The sequence below is a fragment of the Homarus americanus genome, unplaced genomic scaffold, assembly GCF_018991925.1.
Source record: "Homarus americanus isolate GMGI-L3 unplaced genomic scaffold, GMGI_Hamer_2.0 scaffold50281, whole genome shotgun sequence".
Taxonomy (NCBI): Eukaryota; Metazoa; Arthropoda; class Malacostraca; order Decapoda; family Nephropidae; genus Homarus; species Homarus americanus.
This window is the reverse complement of record NW_024742338.1, coordinates 2368531-2384270: the sequence shown is the minus strand read 5'-3', so window position 1 is coordinate 2384270 and position 15740 is coordinate 2368531. Positions and strand designations below refer to the sequence as shown.

At 45.3% G+C, this 15740-nt stretch overlaps 2 protein-coding genes across 4 annotated transcripts; one reads left to right on the top strand and one right to left on the bottom strand.

Moving 5' to 3' along the window:
- Positions 1 to 601: 601 nt before the first annotated feature.
- Positions 602 to 14373, top strand: LOC121876768 (chitooligosaccharidolytic beta-N-acetylglucosaminidase-like). Of its 3 annotated transcripts, none has more exons than XM_042382144.1 (6): positions 602 to 620; positions 8521 to 8596; positions 10201 to 11125; positions 12333 to 12479; positions 13021 to 13545; positions 14025 to 14373. In XM_042382144.1, the coding sequence occupies exons 2-6, from the start codon at positions 8526 to 8528 to the stop codon at positions 14238 to 14240; spliced, it is 1884 nt and encodes a 627-aa protein (XP_042238078.1). In that variant the 5' UTR covers positions 602 to 620; positions 8521 to 8525; the 3' UTR covers positions 14241 to 14373. The 3 variants fall into 3 exon arrangements, with proteins under 3 accessions (XP_042238078.1, XP_042238076.1, XP_042238075.1); XM_042382142.1 differs by lacking the exon at positions 602 to 620 and adding an exon at positions 7912 to 8074; XM_042382141.1 differs by lacking the exon at positions 602 to 620 and adding an exon at positions 8082 to 8209.
- LOC121876769 (chitooligosaccharidolytic beta-N-acetylglucosaminidase-like) lies at positions 2012 to 7026 on the bottom strand. Its single transcript, XM_042382145.1, has 6 exons — positions 6952 to 7026; positions 6182 to 6262; positions 4785 to 5709; positions 4323 to 4469; positions 3338 to 3859; positions 2012 to 2497 (listed from the first exon to the last, which is right to left on the bottom strand). Exons 2-6 carry the CDS (start codon positions 6253 to 6255, stop codon positions 2282 to 2284), a joined length of 1884 nt encoding a protein of 627 aa, XP_042238079.1. The 5' UTR covers positions 6256 to 6262; positions 6952 to 7026; the 3' UTR covers positions 2012 to 2281.
- Positions 14374 to 15740: the final 1367 nt, after the last annotated feature.

The window sequence follows — 15740 nt, the reverse complement described above, 5'->3', positions numbered from 1 at the left end:
TTCATTATCTTTATTTGCTGTGAAATTTGTTTATCTGTATTTCAGACATTTACCCAAATAAAAAAAATCAATATTGTGTGAACTGGATGTAAAGGCTCCTGAGCGTAAACAGACACCACTTTGGAAAAAAAATATGAAAACATAATTATGAGATAAATTTAGATGACATTGTATTGTCTAGCAGTCTATGTTAGCTTATTCTTTGTTATAATATTACTGTTGTATTAATGTCTTTGGTAGTAGTTAACCGTATCCCATTAATAACTACCTGTTGTACTGTCTGGTGCCCCGTGGACAACAGGGCGAGGAAAATATACAGCAAGGATTCTACTTCTAGTTACTAGTGTAGAAGGATGACTCACTCATTGGGCGAACACGTTCACAACTTCACTCTCGAATGTGGTGCTGCCAAACAGCTGTTAGGTATACAAAATCGTTGGCAAGCAGGCATTAAAGGGAGGAAGACGCACCTTTCCGTGGATTCACGGTTTTTATTGTCTTGCGCACTTTTTTTACCATCTACAATGGGACTCAATTACTGTGCAACTATTAACTGCTTCAACATCACTTAAAAAAAAAGAACAGAAACTTGTCTTCTGTTTTCTGAAGGATCCAGAGAGGTGAGTGGTAAAAGTACTTCTGTCAATGTTGACTTTATTGTTCATTAGTCTTTATGAGCTCTTCTTTATTTAATTCATTTATTATTGATAACGATCCTCTCTTCAGAATTGCTAATTAACATCACCAGGATACAGTTGTATTGTTAAAAATATGAGGATAGAACTTTGAAGTTTTGGGTCAATATTCGTTTTAGGACCAACCACAACTTTTTCGATGAAATTATTTTTTTTTGCTTAGTCCAGTGTGTTTTGAATGGATTTTACATTCATTTCTTGGGCAAATTCATGGAAACCTTACCATCCCAACCGAACATAACAAAGGAAGTTGTGTTCACTCAATTCGTCTTGCCTAATTCACTGAACAAAACCAAGTTTTGGCTGCTACAGCTGAACCATACAAAGTCTGAATACTAAACTGTGTGATACATTTATTATGGTAAACATTCAGGAGAGTACAACCTAGGAACTCAACATTCAGGAGAGTACAACCCAGGAACTCAACATTCAGGAGAGTACAACCTAGGAACTCAACATTCAGGAGAGTACAACCTAGGAACTCAACATTCAGGAGAGTACAACCTAGGAACTCAACATTCAGGAGAGTACAACCTAGGAACTCAACACCATATTGATTTTAATATAGGGAGATAGAACGAAGAAATATGACTGCTGTACCTGCACTGTCTTCTACCTGATAAAATTTTCGGCACAAATTTATATTTGTCCAGGTATTTTGACTTCTCGAAATTACTTAAGAGTACAATTTTGATCTCACGAAGTGGGCAGGACTTTGAAGTAGAGGAAAATTGTGTGGTAAAAACGCACAAAAATTGAAGCAAACCAAACCTAATGAAATCTTGCCTAACCTAACTTAACTTTTCCTAACCTAGCCTTACTTAACCTAACTTTGTGTTGGCAATATTGTGTCGTTTCATGAAAAACAATAAGTTGAGAATCAGTCGAGTATAACCTAATCCAACCTAACCTAACAATCCCCAGCCTAGCAAGTGTTCTGAGTCACCTGGTTATCCCCATTCACTATTCCGACAGGTTATCCCCACAGGGCAACATACTTTACCTGTCAACCTAATGTAACCTAATCTGACCGAACCTGTAACCTAACCTAACCTAATCTAATCTGACTGAACCTGTAACCTAACCTAACCTAACATAATATGGCATCATAACCGAACCTGCAACCAAACCTAACCTAAGCTAAACCTAACCTCGCCACACAACACTCAGGGCATCCCAGAATCAGCAAGGTTGCCATACAGTTGGGTCCTGGTGTGACTGTTCTTAAGTGTGTGAGTAAACTGACCTTGAGACACACAAGATAGATAAAAAGATAAAGTCAGGTAAATGTATATAAGACACTAAACACAGTCTACTCAATATTTGAATAATTTTATTGATAAAATCGGAAATTAAATTCATTGTTTACTCTGAGTACTGATAATAGTTGTTTTACACAAGAAGTAAACAATATATTATTACACAAGACACAGGTGTAGTACACAAACTTAACACTTACATAATCAGCCAAACACTTGGCTTCCTACACTAGTGTCTTCCTTTAACTGGTGATGACACACTGAAGTGTTCTCGAGAGGTTCTACAGGCAACAGGGGCCTCGAGAGCAGCCCTGAGGAGAACTATGATCAGGGTAGACAATTCTCCAATACAGGCAACAGAGGCTGCTGACGACGACAGGCGCCATCGTTCTGGTAACACCACTCAGGCTGGATGCGATCGGCCTGAACACCTCGCTTTACAAGTCTCTGGCGGTGGTGGATGAAGCGGGTCTCTGCTGGCTGCCAGTTGGTGCGGGGATTTGTCCACAGTCTCTCTGCCAACGCCGCCCCACGAGGCCACAACTGTTAAACATCATTATTTTATGTCTCATATATAATAAAGGCAAAGCGGTTACTCTAAATGTACTGGACAGCATATATATACAGTATATATACAGTATATATATATATATATATATATATATATATATATATATATATATATATTCAGTAGTACAATACTGTATTTCATCATTACTAGAAGGTATATACTTCCTGCAGCGGTTAGGTTAGTTTAAGTCAGGGTATGTTATATTAGGTTAGGTTAAATTACGTTGTTAGTTATGTTAAGTTAAGCTTTGGTTAGGATACGTTAGGTTTACGTTAAGGTGTTTAATCAGTAAATGAAATAAGCTGGTGGTGTCTAATCTTCCACTGATGCCTTTCTTTTTATTATATTTATAAGTAATTTTGTGAACAATAATTGATATAAAAAATTATGGAATTGTGGAATGTATTATTTGGGGTAGTTTCTGTTGCTGACTTATTGATCTTTTTATGGTTCCCATTACAACCAGTCCAAGCTTTCATCTGTACTTGTCATCATCGTACTCACGGGGTTAAGTCATCGTACTCACGGGGTTAAGTCATCGTACTCACGGGTTAAGTCATCATATTCATGGGGTTAAGTCGTCATTGTACTCACGGGGTTTGTCATCATACTCATGGGGTTAAGTCATCGCATTCAAAGGGTTAAATTCCACTACAATGTCACCCAACGATTGTAATTATTATATCAGTTGTGAATGAAGCAGAGAAGTGACTGGCGTTACACTGAAGTTAAGATGAACGTCAGTATAAGGAGGTAGGCAGACCCATAATGACTTCCATAGCTATGTTGTCTTGGTCAACAGTGACACTAACCTTTGCATCCATGGAAGCCTCGTCGATCTGCTCACTCCAGAGTGCCGCCTCCCCACCCAACACCAGGTCGCTGTGGGGGGAGCCTGTTAGGTTCCTGGCTATATCATGGGGGCTGTTGTCGTACACAACTTGCCAGCCCTTGTAGGGGCTGCACCAGTTATTGCCTTTCGCCACCCAATCCGCGGCCCCACAATCCAGGTACCAGGAGTCAGAGTTGCTGAAGATGACACGGTAGTTCTTACGCAGGAGCTCGGCGATGACGGGGTCACTGCCTTTGGTCCAGATCTGTATGATGTACTTACTGTTGCTCAGGTACCGTTCAACGCGCTCCTTACCTGTGAGGCCCGACGTCCACAAGATGCCAGTCACTTGTACTGCTTTGTTGACAGTGGTGAGCAGCTGGTAAGCCTTCTCCTGGAACACGCCCCACTGGTCATAGTAGGCGTCAACGTCGAGGCTGTTGTTGTTGGCGGTCATCCAGGAGGTGATCTCCTCCGTCGTGTTCCAGCAGTTGAGGTTCACCTGTAGTGTACGACAACCACCTCAACAAGTGTCCTGAATCATAGTAATATAACGACAATTCTTATGAAATGTGATAGCCAAGACCCTCGATAATTTGGCACTCTGGGGGCTCTGGCCATGCCGAATTAGTTCAAATTTCCATTTTAGCAAAATACACACAACCATATCAGAATCCATGTCCTGAATCCGACTTCTTTTTATGCAGTTGTGTTAATGATCGCCTGTTCGCAATCGAGGTATTATTACAGACAAAGTTAACTTTTTACTTATTTATTTCACTAAATTTTCCTTGAAGGTTCTGAGTAAACGTTAAACTGTTGACTAGAAGTTTCTAATATGTGACAGTAACATACTGACTGAGCTTGATCATTTTGTGGAGATATCTTAATCCACACTTACTGTAATCTTTGTTGAGCCTAAGGTAGCTCTTGAGTTCTCTAAGTAAGAAGCAGAGTTGACTCACCTCGTCTCCACCGAAGTGGAATAGGTCAACGGGGCTGAAGACCTGAGCCAACTCCTTATAGATCTTGGCCATCACAGTGTACAAGTTCGGGTTGGCGAGGTTGAGCTGACCACAAGGTGGCTCTAAACAGTATGACTCCCACGGTTCCTGGAGACAAAAAAGTGTTGGTAAATATGAAGGGGGGTGGGGGGTACGTGCGGTTAATGAACGAGAAAAATAGGAACCAATGATCCGCACCATAGAGGGAGGTTGCCTTATAATATTATGTCAAACTCCACTGAACTGTGACTGAGTAGTCATAACAAGGAGTATATTCCTTCACACTCCCAGTTCACCAACAAGGCTCACACCATAAAATTAAGAGTGAACACATTAGATTGCAAGCCTGGCAACACTTTATTTCTAATAAGTTTGTAAAACTAAAAGCCGAATTGGATCAGGACTAATGTATAATAAACTCACCTTATTGACGCAGACAGCCAGTTTGCCCAGCCCGTGTGTCTCCCCCCATTGCCAGCCGTTGCCAACATGGGCTGGAGCATCCAACTCCGGCACAATGCGGATGCCCCTCACTCTGGCGTACTGCACCAAGTGTCGCACGTCGTGCGGGTGGTAGATCTGGCTGGGGGTGTAGGCGCCGTAGAAGGCCATGTTAGGGAGGCTCTCCAGGTAGAGTGGGAAGGAGTGGGTGTCGGTGATGTGCCAATGGAAGGTGTTGAGCTTGTTGGCCGCCATAGTATCCAAGGTTCTCTCGATGGCCGCCACGCTGAAGAAGTTGCGAGATGTGTCAAGGAGCAGTCCGCGGTACTTGAAGGCAGGAGCATCATACACAGAGGCGGTTCTGACGATCATGAGTGTGCCTCGGTTCTCGTGGTACTCCACCAGCTGCGTCAGTGTCTCGAGGGCATGGCGCGCACCGAAGAAGTTGGGAGCAATGATGGTGGCTGTAGTTTTGTCTCCGTCAGTGTGTATATGTAACTCATAAGACTCGTTGGTATGGAGGGTGAGGAAGGTCTCCACACCCTGCACCTGTACCTTCACCTCTACACCGTGTACAGCGCTGGAGGGACTCCAATGAGAACTCCAGGGCGCAGAGCCGCTGCTGTAGTGTGGATGGTGCTTCTCCAAGTTTCCCTTGAAAATGTCGAAGGCCTCTAGCAGCAGCGGGAGGACCTCATCTGTAATCAGGGGCGTGAGGAAGACGTTGGTGGGCAGGAACTCGACCACGTCTGCCCCGAGTTTAGCAGTTTGGGGTTGTGGCCACAGGACACCGAAGGGCCCACACGTTAACTTACACTGGTTAAGAGTCACTAGTACAGCGATGCCATTGTTTACCTCTTTGATACACCTGCCTGACTCACACCTGTACCCCCATGGTGACGGTAACCTGTTGGAAGGACACGTGTTAACACCTGTTTATTATGGTTAAACTATAAACAAATATAGCTGCCTCACTTAACCTTACGTAACTAACACAAAACACTTTGCTATTGTTTGACCATCACTTAAGGGTCTTTATGGAGTAGTAGTGTTACGTACTGTATATATAAACCATCGTCAAAACAATTAAACCATGTACTGTAAATTTAATAATCACTTCCGGATAGAAGCTATGGTACAGCGATAACGGGCATAACTCTGTCAAGGGTTCGAGCCTCGGCCCGGACACACGTGAAAAGGGGTGTTATCCAGTGTGACACTACTAAACATCACAGGTTTCCCGGTCCCAGGTTTCCTCCTGTACTGATAGTGGATAGAGCACCCAATCGGCTAGTAAGCTGATAAGTGGCCAATATGATAAAAAAAAGGATGTGTGTGTGTGTGTGTGCGTGTGGCGGGAGTGAGGAGGGGGTACTCACGAGAAGAAGGCAGCAACAGGGGATGCCAGAAGGATTCCCAACAATAATGACATAACAGCCAAGTTCCTCATCATTGCCTTTCTGAAATAATAATAGCAACAACAGTAATAATAATAATAACAACACTAATAATAATAAAAATAACAACACTGTGAATATTTGTTGTTCATCCTGGGTTAAGAATCAACACTCACTCATTCCACTACCATGTTTGGTTAGGTTAGAATGCATGATTTTTTTCCCAAGACGATGAATAAATTACTAAGTTAATTGGTTGGTTGGTTAGTTTAGTTAGTTAGTACAGGATAGAGTTAGTTACTAGAGAATGAGCTGTTTAAAGAGAGAGAGAGGATAAAAATAGTTAGAGCGAGAGGGAAGGAGGAGGGAGGCGGTGAGTACATTTCACTCCTCCCTCACTCCATCTCCATCAGTCAATTTGCGAAGTCGTTGAACTTTGAGTACAAGAGGAGAGGAAGGAGTAGGAGGGAAGGAGGGGGAAGAAGAAGGAGTAAGGGGATAATGTGGCACTTATTTATCTCTTCTCTCTCTCTCTCTCTCTCGTACCAAATAAAAAAAATAAATTCATGATGTAATTATTTTGGTTGATAGATAAATTCGAATAAAACTCAAGAGCACACACACACACACACACACACACACACACACCCATACACACTTCAGATAGAGCTATAATATCATCAAAACACTAACCTAACCGAACACTAACCTAACCTAACAAAGAAGGGTAAGAAGGCTTAAGTAAACAGTACCTTGCTGAGACAAAGAGAGAGAGCAGACGTTCGATACTAGTCCTTTCAGATTACTGCCGCCACGGAGAGAATGTTACAGGGGGTGGGAGAGAGAGAGAGAGAGGAGGGAGACAGAGAGGGAGGGAGAGGGAGAGAGACGCATAATGGCGGGGGAAGCAGGTAGGGTGTGAGGGGGGAGCAGGGGGGGGAATCAGGTAGGGTGTGAGGAGGGGCAACACAGCAACTCATTGTACCAGGTCACTCCTTCATAATTGACCCTCTTGTGTTACTGGTGCTTCCTGGTACTTGTGGACGTGTCTGTTGAATCACCTGAGGATTAGACACCCTCCCTCCCTCTCCTTCAAGCACTTTCTCTCCTCCCTTCCACACTACCCTTCCTTTTACACTACCCTCCCCCCCTTCCCCCTCCTACTCTTCCTTCTTCCCTTCCACACTACCTCCTCCCTCCCTTCCCCCTCCCTCCCTCCCTCCCTCCCTCCTTCCCTCCCTCCTCCCTCCCTCCCTCCCTCCCTTCCACTACCCTCCCCCTCCCTTCCCCTCCTCCCTCCCTCCCTTCCCTCCCTCCTACCCCTCCCCCTCCCTCCCTCCCTCCTCCTCCCTTCCCCCTCCTCCCTCCCTTCCCTCCCTCCCTCCCTCCCCACCCTCCTCCCTCCCTCCCTCCCTCCCTCCCTCCCTCCCTCCTCCCTCCCTCCCTTCCCTACCCCTCCCTCCCTCCCTCCCTCCCCTCCCTCCCTCCTCCCCACCACACCCCTCCCTCCCTCCCTTCCCTACCCTCCCTCCCTCCCTTCCATACTACCCTCCCTCCTTCCCTTCCCTCCCTTTCCCTTCCCACTCCTCCTCCCCTTCCCACCACCTCCCTCCCCCCCCCTCCCTCCCTCCCTCCCACCCTCCCCCTCCCTCCCCCTCCCTCTCTCCTTCACTCCCTCGAGACAGGAAGATGCTGGCCAGTGTACAGTGAACTTTTGAGTCGGTGTGTGTCTCTCTTAGTGCTTCTCTACTCGACTTCACTACTACCCGACTTTACCATTACCCGACCTCACTACTATCCGACTTCACCATTACCCGACCTCACGACTACCCGACTTCACCATTACCCGACCTCACTACTACTACCCCAACTTGAGTACGATAACTTAACCGCTTGAGTATAACCTAACCTAACCTAACCCACCCCAGGTAGCGTTGGGGTGTTTAATCTTCAGGTGAATTAATCTACGGGTGGTAAATCTTCAGGAAGGAATGATCCAACGCTGTAATGGTTCATGGGATCTTTGCATGTCTCAGAGAATCTTTATTGGAATAACACATACATAGTTATAACTTGTGAAGGAATATATTATGTTGTTTAATAATCTCATTGTTATTATGTGTTTATTCTTCAATGTCCAGTGGTGATACAGAAGGACAGTGAAATAGTTATAGAAAACCCGGGGTGTAGTGTAGTGTATAGCGCCATCTGTGGGGAAGTGGTGGAAAAGAAGGTTGGCTTGTGAAAGAGTATTTACAAATTAAGAGAGAGAGAGAGAGAGAACAAATGTTAATAATCGTATAATTATCATCCATTTTCAGAGATAATGGCGACGACCCTGGCCGTTACGTCCTTGTTGCTCGGAGTGCTGTTGCCATCCCCCGTTGCTGCTTTCTTGTGAGTTTTTTTACACACACACACACACACACACACACACACACACACACACACACACACACACACAGTAGAATGAGTTCAACGCCACAATACTTGTTATTGTCAGAGAACAGGTTGAGCAAGTCTGGGGACAGTAATCCTAACTGTATTGAAGGAGGAGGAGACAAGGTGGAGGAGGTTGGGGGGAAAAGAGGGTGTGGGTACATAAAAGGCTGTAGAATGCCTCAGTTTTGTATCTTACATATCAACCTAATTGCCCTGACGGCGACCACAACAAGAGGTGGCCACGACGGGATAAGGATGTCATGGACCTGTGTAGGATCCCTTCACTGGTCCTGATAGTCTTGTCCAGGTCTATTTTGAAGTCCAGTACTGTCATGTTTTCATGGCTCCAGTTAGTAGGCTGTTCCATAGGTCTAACAGCCTCTGTGTAAAGAAGTATTTCCTTATGTTCATTCTGTATGATAACTTGACGAGGTTGTAGTTGTGTCCCCTCATGTTGGTGGTGCGTGACATCTTAGAGAAATGACCTGGATTTATACGTCTTTCAATACTTTCAGGATTTTAATGAACTCCATGAGATCTGCCCTGTTGTGCCTTTGTCTGACGAGCTGTCAGTCTTGTATTATCAAGATGATTTAGTTCAGTGCTGCACTTTTTCTCGTGATGTTGTGTCCTGAAGGGAATGTCACTGTGCTTGTATACAGTCATCCGCACGGGGACGTCTGGAAGACTCATAAAGTTGATGAAGCATTATCTTATCTTTATATGCTGTCTCCACTTGTTTCTCTGCCTTAGGAAATTGGTCTAGCACGACGCCTAGGTCTCTTCCTCCTGATACACAGGCGCCATGGTAGTGTTAATTACAGAGTAGTCGTGTTCTGGGTCTTTGTGCTCCCCTTGCAATTTATTTTCTTTGGTTGAGACATTATACCTATTGACTTGCCAGCTTCCCAAATATCTTCATGATGTCAGCAAACTTCATTCTGCGAAGTGTATATTTTTATCAATATCGTTAATTTAGATCACAAACAAGATGGGTCCAACAAAGAGTGCTTATGGTACTCCACCGAGAACCTTTTTCCATCCAGAATGTACTACGTTTATGATCATTCCTTGTTGCTTGTTTTTTGAGCCATTTCAATATTTTGGCTGTGATGCCATGTGCCTGGACCTTAGAGGCGAGTCATGCCTGTAGAACTTTGTCAAACGTTTTAGAGTAATCCATGCACAATACATCTACTGGTGAACCTTGGTCCACGTAGTCTGTGGCCATGTCAAGGAAAGTTAACAAGTTTGTCAGACAAGGTTTCTAATCCATAAAGCCATGCATTAATAAAACTCTTCTTGGTCAGGTATTGGATGATGGCATCCCTAAAAAAAATCAAAAAGTTTATATACACAGTATGTCACGTTAGACCGATTGGTCTTTCGTTCTCTGCCGCACTCTTCCTGCCCTTCTTGAATAATAAGCAACACAATATGAATTATAAAAATAGGATGTAGGTTCCATAGGCTTGATTTCCTGTTAGGAACAGTGTGGACAGATCACACTGTATAGTTTAACCATAATAAACAGGTGTTAACACGTGTCCTCCCAACAGGTTACCGTCACCATGGGGGTACAGGTGTGAGTCAGGCAGGTGTATCAAGGAGGTAAACAATGGCATCGCTGTACTAGTGACTCTTAACCAGTGTAAGTTAACGTGTGGGCCCTTCGGTGTCCTGTGGCCACAACCCCAAACTGCTAAACTCGGGGCAGACGTGGTCGAGTTCCTGCCCACCAACGTCTTCCTCACGCCCCTGATTACAGATGAGGTCCTCCCGCTGCTGCTAGAGGCCTTCGACATTTTCAAGGGAAACTTGGAGAAGCACCATCCACACTACAGCAGCGGCTCTGCGCCTTGGAGTTCTCATTGGAGTCCTTCCAGCGCTATACACGGTGTAGAGGTGAAGGTACAGGTGCAGGGTGTGGAGACCTTCCTCACCCTCCATACCAACGAGTCTTATGAGTTGCATATACACACTGACGGAGACAAAACTACAGCCACCATCATTGCTCCCAACTTCTTCGGTGCGCGCCATGCCCTCGAGACACTGACGCAGCTGGTGGAGTACCACGAGAACCGAGGCACACTCATGATCGTCAGAACCGCCTCCGTGTATGATGTTCCTGCCTTCAAGTACCGCGGACTGCTCCTTGACACATCTCGCAACTTCTTCAGCGTGGCGGCCATCGAGAGAACCTTGGATACTATGGCGGCCAACAAGCTCAACACCTTCCATTGGCACATCACCGACTCCCACTCCTTCCCACTCTACCTGGAGAGCCTCCCTAACATGGCCTTCTACGGCGCCTACACCCCCAGCCAGATCTACCACCCGCACGACGTGCGACACTTGGTGCAGTACGCCAGAGTGAGGGGCATCCGCATTGTGCCGGAGTTGGATGCTCCAGCCCATGTTGGCAACGGCTGGCAATGGGGGGAGACACACGGGCTGGGCAAACTGGCTGTCTGCGTCAATAAGGTGAGCTTAATATTTGTTATAGGAATTTAGGCTTACTGGCGTTAGTTTGGCTCACTGTACCATAAGCGGCGTTACCAGTAGTTCATAATCAAGTTACGGAGGATTTATTATTTTCTCTTCCCTCTTAACTATTGTGATGATCATTACTAATTTTCCTGTCAACACCTTTTCAAGTCTAATGAGTCCACTCCAATCTTACTAGGACTCCTGCCTCACCTTCCCCATGCCATCAGGTATCTTGACAGAATGACAGTCCTACTGAGGAGAATCTTCTACTCTCACAATATTAAGTCATAATTGTGTTGGATAAAAGTAAAAGGTATACCTGTTAGCTGCAGCTGCCTCTATACATAAAAAGTGAAACTGCCCGACCTTCTCAAAGAAAACGTTAATATTTATCAGTGTAACTTTTTTACTTTTTACTTTTATCCTCTTCACCAAAAGATTGGCTCGTTAGCTGCTTGGGCGATCGGTCACGTCTCTGTTACGCACAGTTAGCAAGTACTGCGCATGCACCAGCTCCTGAATGTACCTGAACCTGCTCCAGTGTTGGTCAAGTCTGGTCTTGAAAGAGCTCACATTCGGTGCAGACACAACACTTTTTGGTAGATTGTTCCAAGAGTTCACAACTCTCACACCGAAAAAGTTTGCCCTCACAGTTTTCTGGACCTGCGGCTTCTTCAATCTTGAGCTGTGACCTCTTGTGGGGCAAGCGTCCGCCAGCTCCAAGTAAGGACACTCAACTGAGTAGTGCCCCCTGAGATGCTTATGCACCTCAATTAGGTTGCCCCTTGCCCGTCTGTAGTATAAGCTAGGCAAGTTCAGGCGCTCCAATCTCTCAGGTTGGTTGAGGTGCCGAAGTGCAGGCACCAGTCTGGTGGCCTTCCTTTGAACAGTTTCAACCAACTGACAGTCCCGAGCATATCTCAGGGACCAGACGGGGTGACAGTACTCCAGATGGGGAAGCACTTCACTCTTGAAGATCGTTACGAGGGACAGACCGTCAAGATATCTGAACGACCTTCTTCAAGACTAGCGTGTGCACTAATCTCGAATACTGTACACGATTATAACCCTTAGTTTTGGAAGTAAAATATTGCACTATAAAACTACCATCTGACTCATGTCCTCACGAACCACCATGCCTTCACACCGCGTGGAAAATTTATCTTCTTCACGTTTATCAAAACCTCACTCATGCCCTCAGGAACCGTGGGAGTCATACTGTGTTGAGCCGCCTTGTGGTCAGCTCAACCTCGCCAACCCCAACATGTACACTGTGATGGCCAAGATCTATAAGGAGTTGGCTCAGGTCTTCAGCCCCGTTGACCTATTCCACTTCGGCGGAGACGAGGTGAGTCAACTCTGCTTAATACTTTCTTACAATACAACGCAGAGGGAACAATACGTGAACTTTGATATCTGGTCAAGTTTACTATAAAAGTCAGATATATTCAGAGATTATATTCAGTTAATTTATTTGGGGTTCATCCATTATATCACCGATAAATACTGAGGAAGAGATGATTACATTTATGGGTTACTGACATAAAAAAGTATCTGTTCTTTATTTACAGGGAATATCTTCAAAATTGCATCGATTAAAATTTGGAGTTTTGTAAAGTTTTGGAAGAATCCTAGGTTTAGCAGACAGGTGAATGAGGGCTTGTATTAGAAGAAATTGTCGTGTACACCTGTCATGCAACTAGACTAAAACACTAAATGCCTTTGTAGGCCTCACCTCACTCTTAACGATGGGCGTCTTATCTCTGTCTCTTTTGCTTCATATTTTTCCCCACTCCTACTCTTCACTCGCCCATGGCTCCGGCATTACATGGTTTCCACTAACTCGGTTTATTCAGGACACTTGTTGAGGTGGTTGTCGTACACTACAGGTGAACCTCAACTGCTGGAACACGACGGAGGAGATCACCTCCTGGATGACCGCCAATAACAACAGCCTTGACGCTGACGCCTACTATGACCAGTGGGGCGTGTTTCTGAATAAGGCTCAAAAGCTGTTCACTGAATCTAACAACGCAGTCGAAGTGGCCGGCATCGTGACGGCATCTAGCCTGACGGTAGCTGACCGCGTAGAGCAGTACGTCAACAAATCGCAGTTCATCATCCAGATGCGGGTCATCCGCACCACCGACCCCATAATCGGGGAGCTTCTACGCAAGAACTACCGTCTTATCATTAGTAACTACGACGCTTGGTACCTGGACTGTGGTGTAGGGGATTGGTTAGGGGAGGGCAACAACTGGTGCAGCCCCTACAATAGCTGGCAAACTGTGTACGACCACAGTCCCCACGACATAGCCACCAGGCAGACAGGGAGCTCTCGAAGTGACCAGATCGTGGGTGGTGAGGCGGCCATGTGGAGTGAGCAAGTCGACGAATCTGGTCTGGACGCCAAGGTGAGTCACGAGGCCTCAGCATTTGTCTGTGTTGTCAAGAGTTAGGATAGTGCTGAAAACCTGTGATACCATCGTGATTAGAAAACAGGAATTCGTCCTTGTCTTCCAAAAACGTTCCATCTCTAACTTAGCCAAATACAGTAGAAACAAGCATGCGAGTCCGAACACAAGATGGAAGACCTAGGTTAGGTTAGAGTACGTTATGTTAGGTTTGGTTAGCTTAGCTTTAATGTATTATAAACCTCTAGTCAATAGTTTATTGTTTACTCAGAACTTCCAAGAATTATTTAGTGAAATAAGTATGTACGATGTTAACTAGAGGGCGGGGGAGAAGAGGAAGCCGAGGGGCGCCTGAATGTCGGCAATGGTTTCCGTCAAAATGCGTTATACTTTTTATATAAGTGAGTGATATCAATACGTGGAGAGACTGAGGACCACACATAAAATTATTAATATATCTATGTATCCATGTACAACAGTTGTGGCCTCGTGGGGCGGCGCTGGCAGAGAGACTGTGGACAAACCCCCGCACCAACTGGCAGCCAGCAGAGACCCGCTTCATCCACCACCGCCAGAGACTTGTAAAGCGAGGTGTTCAGGCCGAGCGCATCCAGCCTGAGTGGTGTTACCAGAACGAGGGCGCCTGTCGTCGTCAGCAGCCTCTGTTGCCTGTATTGGAGAAGTGTCTACCCTGATCCTAGTTCTCATCAGGGCTGCTCTCGAGGCCCCTGTTGTGTCTCTAGAGCAGTGGTCCCCAATCTGTAGTTCTTGGCGCCCATGGAACCATATTATGGAGCCCACAAGGATTTATTAAAAAAATATACAATATTTTGGATTCCTTGTCAGAGTAAAATTAATGAAAATATGTAATAACTTGATACAACTTTAGAGAGAGAGAGAGAGGCACTGCTCGTTTGTCCCGAGTCTGTCGTGTATAGGACGTGTATTTTTACCCCAACCGGACCCAGAGAGAGCCAGCCTTCTCACTGCGGTAAATACACACGTCCTGTTCAAGAGCTTGTTGGGTATGGGATGTTTGTGTTCTCGTTCAGGATGGGATGGAGAAAGGAAACTCACAATGTGCTCTCTATGTACATGTTGTATTGGATGTACAATGCAGCTTGGTGCTGGGAAGGCAGCATGGTTACAAGCGTGATGTAGAGAGAGCTGGTTGGTGAGGGTGCTCAGAGGAGGACCAGCCTGTGGGTCGCCATGCTCGCCGGCGGGAGCGAGGACCGCCAGGCAGGCGGAGGAGGAGGTGTAGCTGGCTGGTTGGTGTAGGTAGAAAGAGAGCGATCACCACGAGGTCAGGTCTTAAATAGCGGGGGTAGGCGTGGCTTAGTAGTTGACCCCCGCTCTGTGGGCGGTGCTGGTTAACCTAGACCACGAGGCATACACTGGGGAATTCGTGGGGTCGGCTACTCAAACAGCGTTTGTAGGGGAGAAATCCACTATAGTACTACTGGCAATGTAGAAAGTTCACTGACATTAGGTGTGGTTGGACTACACAGGACAACACCCATGGTATAAATTTATGCAGAATTTCTACTGTGCTACCAAGCTCTAAACTGACAATAAACACTGTTGATTAAGAGGGTTTTATGCTATAGAAATACTGTACCGAATGCAATATAGACAAACTATTATTCTAGCCACTACAAATAATATTAAAAAGGTAGAGGTCTTTATTCTTAACGTTACATGACTAAAAATAGTTTCCGTAAATTTCTGTTACAGTTGAACATTCCTAAGTACAGTAGCATGGTCAAGTAGTAGTACTGTATTGCCACACATCCAGTATACACAGTCAAGTAGTAGTACTGTATTGCCACACATCCAGTATACACAGTCTTGTCACACCAGAGTGCAGTAAGATGCTGACAACCTCTGTGAGTCCCTCTGAGTCACTCATTGACAACATCTGTTTCCGTTTGCCACTGAGGCGACTGAGCAGTGAGCCACATTGCATAATAACGGGATTACTATACAAATGAGTAACTGGCTACTCGTTCAGGATATCACGCGACTGACTGCATAATGCAATGGCTGAAATGAAGATGAGAGATTAGTTATGGACGATAAGAACTAAACTTTTTATAAGTAATTTTTTCACAGTTGACGATATTTACTGAAAAATACCCCATGGGGTAATTAGTATCGACTGAGGGGGAGGGAGACTCGATGGAAACCAAAAA